The following is a 14756-nucleotide window of genomic DNA, read 5'->3' as shown; positions in this document are numbered from 1 at the left end:
CTGACACCATGTTACCTGCTCCTATTATACTGCCCAGTGGTGATTGTTACTTACACATGACACATTGTCCCCAGCCCTGTCCTCATCAGCCCCCGCACCTGTGTTACTGGGGACATCACTGACACCATGTTACCTGCTCCTATTATACTGCCCAGTGGTGATTGTTACTTACACATGACACATTGTCCCCAGCCCTGTCCCCATCAGCCCCCGCACCTGTGTTACTGGGGACATCACTGACACCATGTTACCTGCTCCTATTATACTGCCCAGTGGTGATTGTTACTTACACATGACACATTGTCCCCAGCCCTGTCCCCATCAGCCCCCGCACCTGTGTTACTGGGGACATCACTGACACCATGTTACCTGCTCCTATTATACTGCCCAGTGGTGATTGTTACTTACACATGACACATTGTCCCCAGCCCTGTCCCCATCAGCCCCCGCACCTGTGTTACTGGGGACATCACTGACACCATGTTACCTGCTCCTATTATACTGCCCAGTGGTGATTGTTACTTACACATGACACATTGTCCCCAGCCCTGTCCCCATCAGCCCCCGCACCTGTGTTACTGGGGACATCACTGACACCATGTTACCTGCTCCTATTATACTGCCCAGTGGTGATTGTTACTTACACATGACACATTGTCCCCAGCCCTGTCCCCATCAGCCCCCGCACCTGTGTTACTGGAGACACCACTGACACCATGTTACCTGCTCCTATTATACTGCCCAGTGGTGATTGTTACTTACACATGACACATTGTCCCCAGCCCTGTCCCCATCAGCCCCCGCACCTGTGTTACTGGAGACACCACTGACACCATGTTACCTGCTCCTATTATACTGCCCAGTGGTGATTGTTACTTACACATGACACATTGTCCCCAGCCCTGTCCCCATCAGCCCCCGCACCTGTGTTACTGGAGACACCACTGACACCATGTTACCTGCTCCTATTATACTGCCCAGTGGTGATTGTTACTTACACATGACACATTGTCCCCAGCCCTGCCCCATCAGCCCCCGCACCTGTTACTGGAGACATCACTGACACCATGTTACCTGCTCCTATTATACTGCCCAGTGGTGATTGTTACTTACACATGACACATTGTCCCCAGCCCTGTCCCCATCAGCCCCCGCACCTGTGTTACTGGAGACATCACTGACACCATGTTACCTGCTCCTATTATACTGCCCAGTGGTGATTGTTACTTACACATGACACATTGTCCCCAGCCCTGTCCCCATCAGCCCCCGCACCTGTGTTACTGGAGACATCACTGACACCATGTTACCTGCTCCTATTATACTGCCCAGTGGTGATTGTTACTTACACATGACACATTGTCCCCAGCCCTGTCCCCATCAGCCCCCGCACCTGTGTTACTGGAGACATCACTGACACCATGTTACCTGCTCCTATTATACTGCCCAGTGGTGATTGTTACTTACACATGACACATTTTCCCCAGCCCTGTCCCCATCAGCCCCCGCACCTGTGTTACTGGGGACATCACTGACACCATGTTACCTGCTCCTATTATACTGCCCAGTGGTGATTGTTACTTACACATGACACATTGTCCCCAGCCCTGCCCCATCAGCCCCCGCACCTGTTACTGGAGACATCACTGACACCATGTTACCTGCTCCTATTATACTGCCCAGTGGTGATTGTTACTTACACATGACACATTGTCCCCAGCCCTGTCCCCATCAGCCCCCGCACCTGTGTTACTGGGGACATCACTGACACCATGTTACCTGCTCCTATTATACTGCCCAGTGGTGATTGTTACTTACACATGACACATTGTCCCCAGCCCTGTCCCCATCAGCCCCCGCACCTGTGTTACTGGGGACATCACTGACACCATGTTACCTGCTCCTATTATACTGCCCAGTGGTGATTGTTACTTACACATGACACATTGTCCCCAGCCCTGTCCCCATCAGCCCCCGCACCTGTGTTACTGGAGACATCAAAGACACCATGTTACCTGCTCCTATTATACTGCCCAGTGGTGATTGTTACTTACACATGACACATTGTCCCCAGCCCTGTCCCCATCAGCCCCCGCACCTGTGTTACTGGAGACATCACTGACACCATGTTACCTGCTCCTATTATACTGCCCAGTGGTGATTGTTACTTACACATGACACATTGTCCCCAGCCCTGTCCCCATCAGCCCCCGCACCTGTGTTACTGGAGACATCAAAGACACCATGTTACCTGCTCCTATTATACTGCCCAGTGGTGATTGTTACTTACACATGACACATTGTCCCCAGCCCTGTCCCCATCAGCCCCCGCACCTGTGTTACTGGAGACATCACTGACACCATGTTACCTGCTCCTATTATACTGCCCAGTGGTGATTGTTACTTACACATGACACATTGTCCCCAGCCCTGTCCTCATCAGCCCCTGCACCTGTGTTACTGGGGACATCACTGACACCATGTTACCTGCTCCTATTATACTGCCCAGTGGTGATTGTTACTTACACATGACACATTGTCCCCAGCCCTGTCCCCATCAGCCCCCGCACCTGTGTTACTGGAGACATCACTGACACCATGTTACCTGCTCCTATTATACTGCCCAGTGGTTATTGTTACTTACACATGACACATTGTCCCCAGCCCTGCCCCATCAGCCCCCGCACCTGTGTTACTGGGGACATCACTGACACCATGTTACCTGCTCCTATTATACTGCCCAGTGGTGATTGTTACTTACACATGACACATTGTCCCCAGTCCTGTCCCCATCAGCCCCCGCACCTGTGTTACTGGAGACATCACTGACACCATGGCAGCTGCTCCTATTATACTGCCCAGTGGTGATTGTTACTTACACATGACACATTGTCCCCAGCCCTGTCCCCATCAGCCCCCGCACCTGTGTTACTGGGGACATCACTGACACCATGTTACCTGCTCCTATTATACTGCCCAGTGGTGATTGTTACTTACACATGACACATTGTCCCCAGCCCTGTCCCCATCAGCCCCCGCACCTGTGTTACTGGAGACATCACTGACACCATGTTACCTGCTCCTATTATACTGCCCAGTGGTGATTGTTACTTACACATGACACATTGTCCCCAGTCCTCTCCCCATCAGCCCCCGCACCTGTGTTACTGGAGACATCACTGACACCATGTTACCTGCTCCTATTATACTGCCCAGTGGTGATTGTTACTTACACATGACACATTGTCCCCAGCCCTGTCCCCATCAGCCCCCGCACCTGTGTTACTGGAGACATCACTGACACCATGTTACCTGCTCCTATTATACTGCCCAGTGGTGATTGTTACTTACACATGACACATTGTCCCCAGCCCTGTCCCCATCAGCCCCCGCACCTGTGTTACTGGAGACATCACTGACACCATGTTACCTGCTCCTATTATACTGCCCAGTGGTGATTGTTACTTACACATGACACATTGTCCCCCAGCCCTGTCCTCATCAGCCCCCGCACCTGTGTTACTGGAGACATCACTGACACCATGTTACCTGCTCCTATTATACTGCCCAGTGGTGATTGTTACTTACACATGACACATTGTCCCCAGCCCTGTCCTCATCAGCCCCCGCACCTGTGTTACTGGGGACATCACTGACACCATGTTACCTGCTCCTATTATACTGCCCAGTGGTGATTGTTACTTACACATGACACATTGTCCCCAGCCCTGTCCTCATCAGCCCCCGCACCTGTGTTACTGGAGACATCACTGACACCATGTTACCTGCTCCTATTATACTGCCCAGTGGTGATTGTTACTTACACATGACACATTGTCCCCAGCCCTGTCCCCATCAGCCCCCGCACCTGTGTTACTGGAGACATCACTGACACCATGTTACCTGCTCCTATTATACTGCCCAGTGGTGATTGTTACTTACACATGACACATTGTCCCCAGTCCTGTCCCCATCAGCCCCCGCACCTGTGTTACTGGAGACATCACTGACACCATGGCAGCTGCTCCTATTATACTGCCCAGTGGTGATTGTTACTTACACATGACACATTGTCCCCAGCCCTGTCCCCATCAGCCCCCGCACCTGTGTTACTGGGGACATCACTGACACCATGTTACCTGCTCCTATTATACTGCCCAGTGGTGATTGTTACTTACACATGACACATTGTCCCCAGCCCTGTCCCCATCAGCCCCCGCACCTGTGTTACTGGAGACATCAAAGACACCATGTTACCTGCTCCTATTATACTGCCCAGTGGTGATTGTTACTTACACATGACACATTGTCCCCAGCCCTGTCCTCATCAGCCCCCGCACCTGTGTTACTGGAGACATCACTGACACCATGTTACCTGCTCCTATTATACTGCCCAGTGGTGATTGTTACTTACACATGACACATTGTCCCCAGCCCTGTCCCCATCAGCCCCCGCACCTGTGTTACTGGAGACATGACTGACACCATGTTACCTGCTCCTATTATACTGCCCAGTGGTGATTGTTACTTACACATGACACATTGTCCCCAGCCCTGTCCTCATCAGCCCCCGCACCTGTGTTACTGGGGACATCACTGACACCATGTTACCTGCTCCTATTATACTGCCCAGTGGTGATTGTTACTTACACATGACACATTGTCCCCAGCCCTGTCCCCATCAGCCCCCGCACCTGTGTTACTGGAGACATCACTGACACCATGTTACCTGCTCCTATTATACTGCCCAGTGGTGATTGTTACTTACACATGACACATTGTCCCCAGCCCTGTCCTCATCAGCCCCCGCACCTGTGTTACTGGAGACATCACTGACACCATGTTACCTGCTCCTATTATACTGCCCAGTGGTGATTGTTACTTACACATGACACATTGTCCCCAGCCCTGTCCCCATCAGCCCCCGCACCTGTGTTACTGGGGACATCACTGACACCATGTTACCTGCTCCTATTATACTGCCCAGTGGTGATTGTTACTTACACATGACACATTGTCCCCCAGCCCTGTCCCCATCAGCCCCCGCACCTGTGTTACTGGAGACATCACTGACACCATGTTACCTGCTCCTATTATACTGCCCAGTGGTGATTGTTACTTACACATGACACATTGTCCCCAGCCCTGTCCCCATCAGCCCCCGCACCTGTGTTACTGGAGACATCACTGACACCATGTTACCTGCTCCTATTATACTGCCCAGTGGTGATTGTTACTTACACATGACACATTGTCCCCAGCCCTGTCCCCATCAGCCCCCGCACCTGTGTTACTGGAGACATCACTGACACCATGTTACCTGCTCCTATTATACTGCCCAGTGGTGATTACTTACACATGACACATTGTCCCCAGCCCTGTCCCCATCAGCCCCCGCACCTGTGTTACTGGAGACATCACTGACACCATGTTACCTGCTCCTATTATACTGCCCAGTGGTGATTGTTACTTACACATGACACATTGTCCCCAGCCCTGTCCCCATCAGCCCCCGCACGTGTGTTACTGGGGACATCACTGACACCATGTTACCTGCTCCTATTATACTGCCCAGTGGTGATTGTTACTTACACATGACACATTGTCCCCAGTCCTGTCCCCATCAGCCCCCGCACCTGTGTTACTGGAGACATCACTGACACCATGGCAGCTGCTCCTATTATACTGCCCAGTGGTGATTGTTACTTACACATGACACATTGTCCCCAGCCCTGTCCCCATCAGCCCCCACACCTGTGTTACTGGGGACATCACTGACACCATGTTACCTGCTCCTATTATACTGCCCAGTGGTGATTGTTACTTACACATGACACATTGTCCCCAGCCCTGTCCCCATCAGCCCCCGCACCTGTGTTACTGGAGACATCACTGACACCATGTTACCTGCTCCTATTATACTGCCCAGTGGTGATTGTTACTTACACATGACACATTGTCCCCCAGCCCTGTCCCCATCAGCCCCCGCACCTGTGTTACTGGAGACATCACTGACACCATGTTACCTGCTCCTATTATACTGCCCAGTGGTGATTGTTACTTACACATGACACATTGTCCCCAGCCCTGTCCCCATCAGCCCCCGCACCTGTGTTACTGGAGACATCACTGACACCATGTTACCTGCTCCTATTATACTGCCCAGTGGTGATTGTTACTTACACATGACACATTGTCCCCAGCCCTGTCCCCATCAGCCCCCGCACCTGTGTTACTGGAGACATCACTGACACCATGTTACCTGCTCCTATTATACTGCCCAGTGGTGATTGTTACTTACACATGACACATTGTCCCCAGCCCTGTCCCCATCAGCCCCCGCACCTGTGTTACTGGAGACATCACTGACACCATGTGACCTGCTCCTATTATACTGCCCAGTGGTGATTGTTACTTACACATGACACATTGTCCCCCAGCCCTGTCCCCATCAGCCCCCGCACCTGTGTTACTGGGGACATCACTGACACCATGTTACCTGCTCCTATTATACTGCCCAGTGGTGATTGTTACTTACACATGACACATTGTCCCCAGCCCTGTCCCCATCAGCCCCCGCACCTGTGTTACTGGAGACATCACTGACACCATGTTACCTGCTCCTATTATACTGCCCAGTGGTGATTGTTACTTACACATGACACATTGTCCCCAGCCCTGTCCCCATCAGCCCCCGCACCTGTGTTACTGGAGACATCACTGACACCATGTTACCTGCTCCTATTATACTGCCCAGTGGTGATTGTTACTTACACATGACACATTGTCCCCAGCCCTGTCCTCATCAGCCCCGGCACCTGTGTTACTGGGGACATCACTGACACCATGTTACCTGCTCCTATTATACTGCCCAGTGGTGATTGTTACTTACACATGACACATTGTCCCCAGCCCTGTCCTCATCAGCCCCCGCACCTGTGTTACTGGAGACATCACTGACACCATGTTACCTGCTCCTATTATACTGCCCAGTGGTGATTGTTACTTACACATGACACATTGTCCCCCAGACCTGTCCCCATCAGCCCCCGCACCTGTGTTACTGGAGACATCACTGACACCATGTTACCTGCTCCTATTATACTGCCCAGTGGTGATTGTTACTTACACATGACACATTGTCCCCAGCCCTGTCCCCATCAGCCCCCGCACCTGTGTTACTGGAGACATCACTGACACCATGTTACCTGCTCCTATTATACTGCCCAGTGGTGATTGTTACTTACACATGACACATTGTCCCCAGCCCTGTCCCCATCAGCCCCTGCACCTGTGTTACTGGAGACATCACTGACACCATGTTACCTGCTCCTATTATACTGCCCAGTGGTGATTGTTACTTACACATGACACATTGTCCCCAGCCCTGTCCCCATCAGCCCCCGCACCTGTGTTACTGGAGACATCACTGACACCATGTTACCTGCTCCTATTATACTGCCCAGTGGTGATTGTTACTTACACATGACACATTGTCCCCAGCCCTGTCCCCATCAGCCCCCGCACCTGTGTTACTGGGGACATCACTGACACCATGTTACCTGCTCCTATTATACTGCCCAGTGGTGATTGTTACTTACACATGACACATTGTCCCCAGCCCTGTCCCCATCAGCCCCCGCACCTGTGTTACTGGGGACATCACTGACACCATGTTACCTGCTCCTATTATACTGCCCAGTGGTGATTGTTACTTACACATGACACATTGTCCCCCAGCCCTGTCCCCATCAGCCCCCGCACCTGTGTTACTGGGGACATCACTGACACCATGTTACCTGCTCCTATTATACTGCCCAGTGGTGATTGTTACTTACACATGACACATTGTCCCCAGCCCTGTCCTCATCAGCCCCCGCACCTGTTACTGGAGACATCACTGACACCATGTTACCTGCTCCTATTATACTGCCCAGTGGTGATTGTTACTTACACATGACACATTGTCCCCAGCCCTGTCCCCATCAGCCCCCGCACCTGTGTTACTGGAGACATCACTGACACCATGTTACCTGCTCCTATTATACTGCCCAGTGGTGATTGTTACTTACACATGACACATTCTCCCCAGCCCTGTCCCCATCAGCCCCCGCACCTGTGTTACTGGAGACATCACTGACACCATGTTACCTGCTCCTATTATACTGCCCAGTGGTGATTGTTACTTACACATGACACATTGTCCCCCGGCCCTGTCCCCATCAGCCCCCGCACCTGTGTTACTGGAGACATCACTGACATCATGTTACCTGCTCCTATTATACTGCCCAGTGGTGATTGTTACTTACACATGACACATTGTCCCCAGCCCTGTCCCCATCAGCCCCCGCACCTGTGTTACTGGAGACATCACTGACACCATGTTACCTGCTCCTATTATACTGCCCAGTGGTGATTGTTACTTACACATGACACATTCTCCCCAGCCCTGTCCCCATCAGCCCCCGCACCTGTGTTACTGGAGACATCACTGACACCATGTTACCTGCTCCTATTATACTGCCCAGTGGTGATTGTTACTTACACATGACACATTGTCCCCAGCCCTGTCCTCATCTGCCCCCGCACCTGTGTTACTGGGGACATCACTGACACCATGTTACCTGCTCCTATTATACTGCCCAGTGGTGATTGTTACTTACACATGACACATTGTCCCCAGCCCTGTCCCCATCAGCCCCCGCACCTGTGTTACTGGAGACATCACTGACACCATGTTACCTGCTCCTATTATACTGCCCAGTGGTGATTGTTACTTACACATGACACATTGTCCCCAGCCCTGTCCCCATCAGCCCCCGCACCTGTGTTACTGGAGACATCACTGACACCATGTTACCTGCTCCTATTATACTGCCCAGTGGTGATTGTTACTTACACAGGACACATTGTCCCCAGCCCTGTCCCCATCAGCCCCCGCACCTGTGTTACTGGGGACATCACTGACACCATGTTACCTGCTCCTATTATACTGCCCAGTGGTGATTGTTACTTACACATGACACATTGTCCCCAGCCCTGTCCCCATCAGCCCCCGCACCTGTGTTACTGGAGACATCACTGACACCATGTTACCTGCTCCTATTATACTGCCCAGTGGTGATTGTTACTTACACATGACACATTGTCCCCAGCCCTGTCCTCATCAGCCCCCGCACCTGTGTTACTGGGGACATCACTGACACCATGTTACCTGCTCCTATTATACTGCCCAGTGGTGATTGTTACTTACACATGACACATTGTCCCCAGCCCTGTCTTCATCAGCCCCCGCACCTGTGTTACTGGGGACATCACTGACACCATGTTACCTGCTCCTATTATACTGCCCAGTGGTGATTGTTACTTACACATGACACATTGTCCCCAGCCCTGTCCCCATCAGCCCCCCCACCTGTGTTACTGGGGACATCACTGACACCATGTTACCTGCTCCTATTATACTGCCCAGTGGTGATTGTTACTTACACATGACACATTGTCCCCAGCCCTGTCCCCATCAGCCCCCGCACCTGTGTTACTGGAGACATCACTGACACCATGTTACCTGCTCCTATTATACTGCCCAGTGGTGATTGTTACTTACACATGACACATTGTCCCCAGCCCTGTCCTCATCAGCCCCCGCACCTGTGTTACTGGAGACATCACTGACACCATGTTACCTGCTCCTATTATACTGCCCAGTGGTGATTGTTACTTACACATTGTCCCCAGCCCTGTCCCCATCAGCCCCCGCACCTGTGTTACTGGAGACATCACTGACACCATGTTACCTGCTCCTATTATACTGCCCAGTGGTGATTGTTACTTACACATGACACATTGTCCCCAGCCCTGTCCCCATCAGCCCCCGCACCTGTGTTACTGGAGACATCACTGACACCATGTTACCTGCTCCTATTATACTGCCCAGTGGTGATAGTTACTTACACATGACACATTGTCCCCAGCCCTGTCCCCATCAGCCCCCGCACCTGTGTTACTGGGGACATCACTGACACCATGTTACCTGCTCCTATTATACTGCCCAGTGGTGATTGTTACTTACACATGACACATTGTCCCCAGCCCTGTCCCCATCAGCCCCCGCACCTGTGTTACTGGGGACATCACTGACACCATGTTACCTGCTCCTATTATACTGCCCAGTGGTGATTGTTACTTACACATGACACATTGTCCCCAGCCCTGTCCCCATCAGCCCCCGCACCTGTTTTACTGGAGACATCACTGACACCATGTTACCTGCTCCTATTATACTGCCCAGTGGTGATTGTTACTTACACATGACACATTGTCCCCCAGCCCTGTCCCCATCAGCCCCTGCACCTGTGTTACTGGAGACATCACTGACACCATGTTACCTGCTCCTATTATACTGCCCAGTGGTGATTGTTACTTACACATGACACATTGTCCCCAGCCCTGTCCTCATCAGCCCCCGCACCTGTGTTACTGGAGACATCACTGACACCATGTTACCTGCTCCTATTATACTGCCCAGTGGTGATTGTTACTTACACATGACACATTGTCCCCAGTCCTGTCCTCATCAGCCCCCGCACCTGTGTTACTGGAGACATCACTGACACCATGTTACCTGCTCCTATTATACTGCCCAGTGGTGATTGTTACTTACACATGACACATTGTCCCCAGCCCTGTCCTCATCAGCCCCCGCACCTGTGTTACTGGAGACATCACTGACACCATGTTACCTGCTCCTATTATACTGCCCAGTGGTGATTGTTACTTACACATGACACATTGTCCCCAGCCCTGTCCCCATCAGCCCCCCGCACCTGTGTTACTGGAGACATCACTGACACCATGTTACCTGCTCCTATTATACTGCCCAGTGGTGATTGTTACTTACACATGACACATTGTCCCCAGCCCTGTCCTCATCAGCCCCCGCACCTGTGTTACTGGAGACATCACTGACACCATGTTACCTGCTCCTATTATACTGCCCAGTGGTGATTGTTACTTACACATGACACATTGTCCCCAGCCCTGTCCCCATCAGCCCCCGCACCTGTGTTACTGGGGACATCACTGACACCATGGTACCTGCTCCTATTATACTGCCCAGTGGTGATTGTTACTTACACATGACACATTGTCCCCAGCCCTGTCCCCATCAGCCCCTGCACCTGTGTTACTGGGGACATCACTGACACCATGTTACCTGCTCCTATTATACTGCCCAGTGGTGATTGTTACTTACACATGACACATTGTCCCCAGCCCTGTCCCCATCAGCCCCCGCACCTGTGTTACTGGAGACATCACTGACACCATGGCCGCTGCTCTGCCTAAGGCGCCTGCAATGAGGAGAAATGTGTTTTGGGGGAAAAAGTTAATATCTAGGCAAATACTGACTTTGCAATGAATTGCTGATAAGCCGATCGCTCTTTATAACATTCTGGATAATTTGCAAATCACCATTATAACACCTGATGCCGGAGACTTTGTAACAATTACATTTGTATCATTCTCAGAACTTATGGCCGTGACTGTAGATACATTGTAACAAACCAGAGCGAGTCCTGATTGATGTGCACGGCCATGACTATAGAGGGGTCTCAGTGGTGCAGCCTCGGGCAGTGATCAGACATGACAGGAGGTTATTAGTGATTGGATCCCCTGCAGTGACCTCATAACAGTGACCTTTGCCCCCCTGCAGCGCCCTCGAGGCCCTGATTAACTTTGCCTATAACGGGCACTTGGCCATCGACCAGCAGAACGTGCAGTCCCTCCTGATGGGCGCCAGCTTCCTGCAGCTGCAGAACATCAAGGACGCCTGCTGCTCCTTCCTCAAGGAACGGTAAGTGGATTAGGCTCTAGTCACATCCAAAGCTGCGTACACGTATTTGCAGTGATCGTATGATATAGACGGCAATGGGTGCACGGAGCGATACAGTGTTTAGCACTTGGGGTCCTATGTTTCCGTGGCCTTGAGCCGCGCATCCTTATGGAGAGGGGAGGAGTCAGGGTGCGCATTCAGCATTTGTTCCTGTGAATCTTGGTTTGGGATTGAGCTTAGATACCCAGGACGTATCACGGCAGTGTAAATTCCCATTGGGGATAATGGTCATGTGCTGAGATCATTCCTCTCTCTCCTCTAAGGTTACACCCCAAAAATTGCCTGGGGGTGCGTCAGTTTGCGGAGACGATGATGTGCGCGGTGCTGTACGACGCCGCCAACCGCTTCATCCATGAGCACTTTGTGGAGGTCTCCATGTCGGAGGAATTCCTGGCCTTGGCCTTCGATGAGGTCCTGGAGCTGGTCTCCCGGGATGAGCTGAATGTGAAGGCGGAGGAGCAGGTAAGTGACCCCCACACTGCTCTCCTGAAATCCTCTGTGCTGCTGTGACCCGGCTTCCTCCATTACTGTGACCTCTGCACATCTCCTGTAATACTCTGCCCCCTCCCCTATGACCCCTCCTAAGGTCATCGCTCTCCTCTCCTGAAATCCTCTGTGCTGCTGTGACCCGGCTTCCTCCATTACTGTGACCTCTGCACATCTCCTGTAATACTCTGCCCCCTCCCCTATGACCCCTCCTAAGGTCATCACACTCCTGTCCTGAAATCCTCAGTGCTGCTGGTCTTCCTTCCATTATTGCACCTTTATCTGTGCCCCCCTTTAATTTTCTCCCTGTCTCCCCCGCAGGTGTTCGAGGCCGCCCTGGCGTGGGTGCGCTATGACCGGGAGCAGCGCGAAGTCTTCCTCCCCGAACTCCTCACTAAGATCCGCCTCCCCCTCTGCCGCCCCCAATTCTTGACGGACCGGGTGCAGCAGGACGATCTGGTGCGCTGCTGCCATAAATGCCGGGACCTTGTAGACGAGGCAAAGGACTACCACCTCATGCCCGAACGTAGGCCACACCTCCTCGCTTTCAAGACCCGCCCCCGATGCTGCACGTCAATAGCCGGCCTCATCTATGCTGTGGGGGGGCTGAACTCTGCAGGTATCTTGTAATCCTAAATCTCCCATAGCACAGAGCTCCTACACATCATGTAATAACGTGTCCTGCAGTCCCATGTAACAGCACAGATAACACAGTGATATCTCTCTGAGTACAGATCATGTAGTAGATGTGACCTGCAGTCCTATGTAACACCACAGATAACACAGTGATATCTCTGAGTACAGATCATGTAGTAGATGTGTCCTGCAGTCCTATGTAACACCACAGATAACACAGTGATATCTCTCTGAGTACAGATCATGTAGTAGATGTGTCCTGCAGTCCCATGTAACACCACAGATAACACAGTGATATCTCTGAGTACAGATCATGTAGTAGATGTGTCCTGCAGTCCTATGTAACACCACAGATAACACAGTGATATCTCTGAGTACAGATCATGTAGTAGATGTGACCTGCAGTCCTATGTAACACCACAGATAACACAGTGATATCTCTGAGTACAGATCATGTAGTAGATGTGTCCTGCAGTCCTATGTAACACCACAGATAACACAGTGATATCTCTGAGTACAGATCATGTAGTAGATGTGTCCTGCAGTCCTATGTAACACCACAGATAACACAGTGATATCTCTGAGTACAGATCATGTAGTAGATGTGACCTGCAGTCCTATGTAACACCACAGATAACACAGTGATATCTCTGAGTACAGGTCATGTAGTAGATGTGTCCTGCAGTCCTATGTAACACCACAGATAACACAGTGATATCTCTGAGTACAGATAATGTAGTAGATGTATCCTGCAGTCCTATGTAACACCACAGATAACACAGTGATATCTCTGAGTACAGATCATGTAGTAGATGTGTCCTGCAGTCCTATGTAACACCACAGATAACACAGTGATATCTCTGAGTACAGATCATGTAGTAGATGTGTCCTGCAGTCCTATGTAACACCACAGATTACACAGTGATATCTCTGAGTACAGATCATGTAGTAGATGTGTCCTGCAGTCCTATGTAACACCACAGATAACACAGTGATATCTCTGAGTACAGATCATGTAGTAGATGTGTCCTGCAGTCCCATGTAACACCACAGATAACACAGTGATATCTCTCTGAGTACAGATCATGTAGTAGATGTGTCCTGCAGTCCTATGTAACACCACAGATAACACAGTGATATCTCTGAGTACAGATCATGTAGTAGATGTGACCTGCAGTCCTATGTAACACCACAGATAACACAGTGATATCTCTGAGTACAGATCATGTAGTAGATGTGTCCTGCAGTCCTATGTAACACCACAGATAACACAGTGATATCTCTGAGTACAGATCATGTAGTAGATGTGTCCTGCAGTCCTATGTAACACCACAGATAACACAGTGATATCTCTGAGTACAGATCATGTAGTAGATGTGTCCTGCAGTCCCATGTAAGGTGACAGTGTGGCCCTTGTGTGCACATGGTTAAGATGAGTAGCGCACTTCTATGCAGGTGACTCTCTAAATGTGGTGGAAGTCTTTGATCCTATCGCCAATCGCTGGGAGAAGTGTCAGCCAATGACAACGGCGCGGAGCAGGGTGGGCGTGGCTGTGGTGAACGGTCTCCTGTACGCCATTGGTGGATATGACGGCCAATCACGGCTGAGCACTGTGGAGGTGTATAACCCCGAGACGGACACATGGACCAAAGTGGGAAGCATGAACAGTAAGAGGAGGTGAGTCGTGTATCCATCCTTCTAGTGTGCGCCCGGGACCACCCTCCTGCTGAGGACTTACCT

At 51.2% G+C, this 14756-nt stretch overlaps 1 protein-coding gene across 2 annotated transcripts in view; it reads left to right on the top strand.

Annotated features, from left to right (window-relative positions):
* KLHL18 (kelch like family member 18) overlaps positions 1-14756 on the top strand; it is a 34661-nt gene that overhangs the window by 17223 nt on the left and 2682 nt on the right. The window contains exons 3-6 of one of the 2 annotated variants that reach the window (XM_072154527.1): positions 11714-11854; positions 12157-12355; positions 12701-12998; positions 14471-14693. In XM_072154527.1, the coding sequence (XP_072010628.1) occupies positions 11714-11854; positions 12157-12355; positions 12701-12998; positions 14471-14693 (861 nt within the window). Of the gene's footprint in view, positions 1-11713; positions 11855-12156; positions 12356-12700; positions 12999-14455; positions 14694-14756 lie in introns of both variants that reach the window. The other variant, XM_072154526.1, reaches the window with a different exon arrangement.

The sequence above is a fragment of the Engystomops pustulosus genome, chromosome 5 (genome assembly GCF_040894005.1).
Source record: "Engystomops pustulosus chromosome 5, aEngPut4.maternal, whole genome shotgun sequence".
NCBI classification, from domain to species: domain Eukaryota; kingdom Metazoa; phylum Chordata; class Amphibia; order Anura; family Leptodactylidae; genus Engystomops; species Engystomops pustulosus.
The sequence above is the reverse complement of the archived record's forward strand: the minus strand, read 5'-3'. Positions and strand labels throughout refer to the sequence as shown.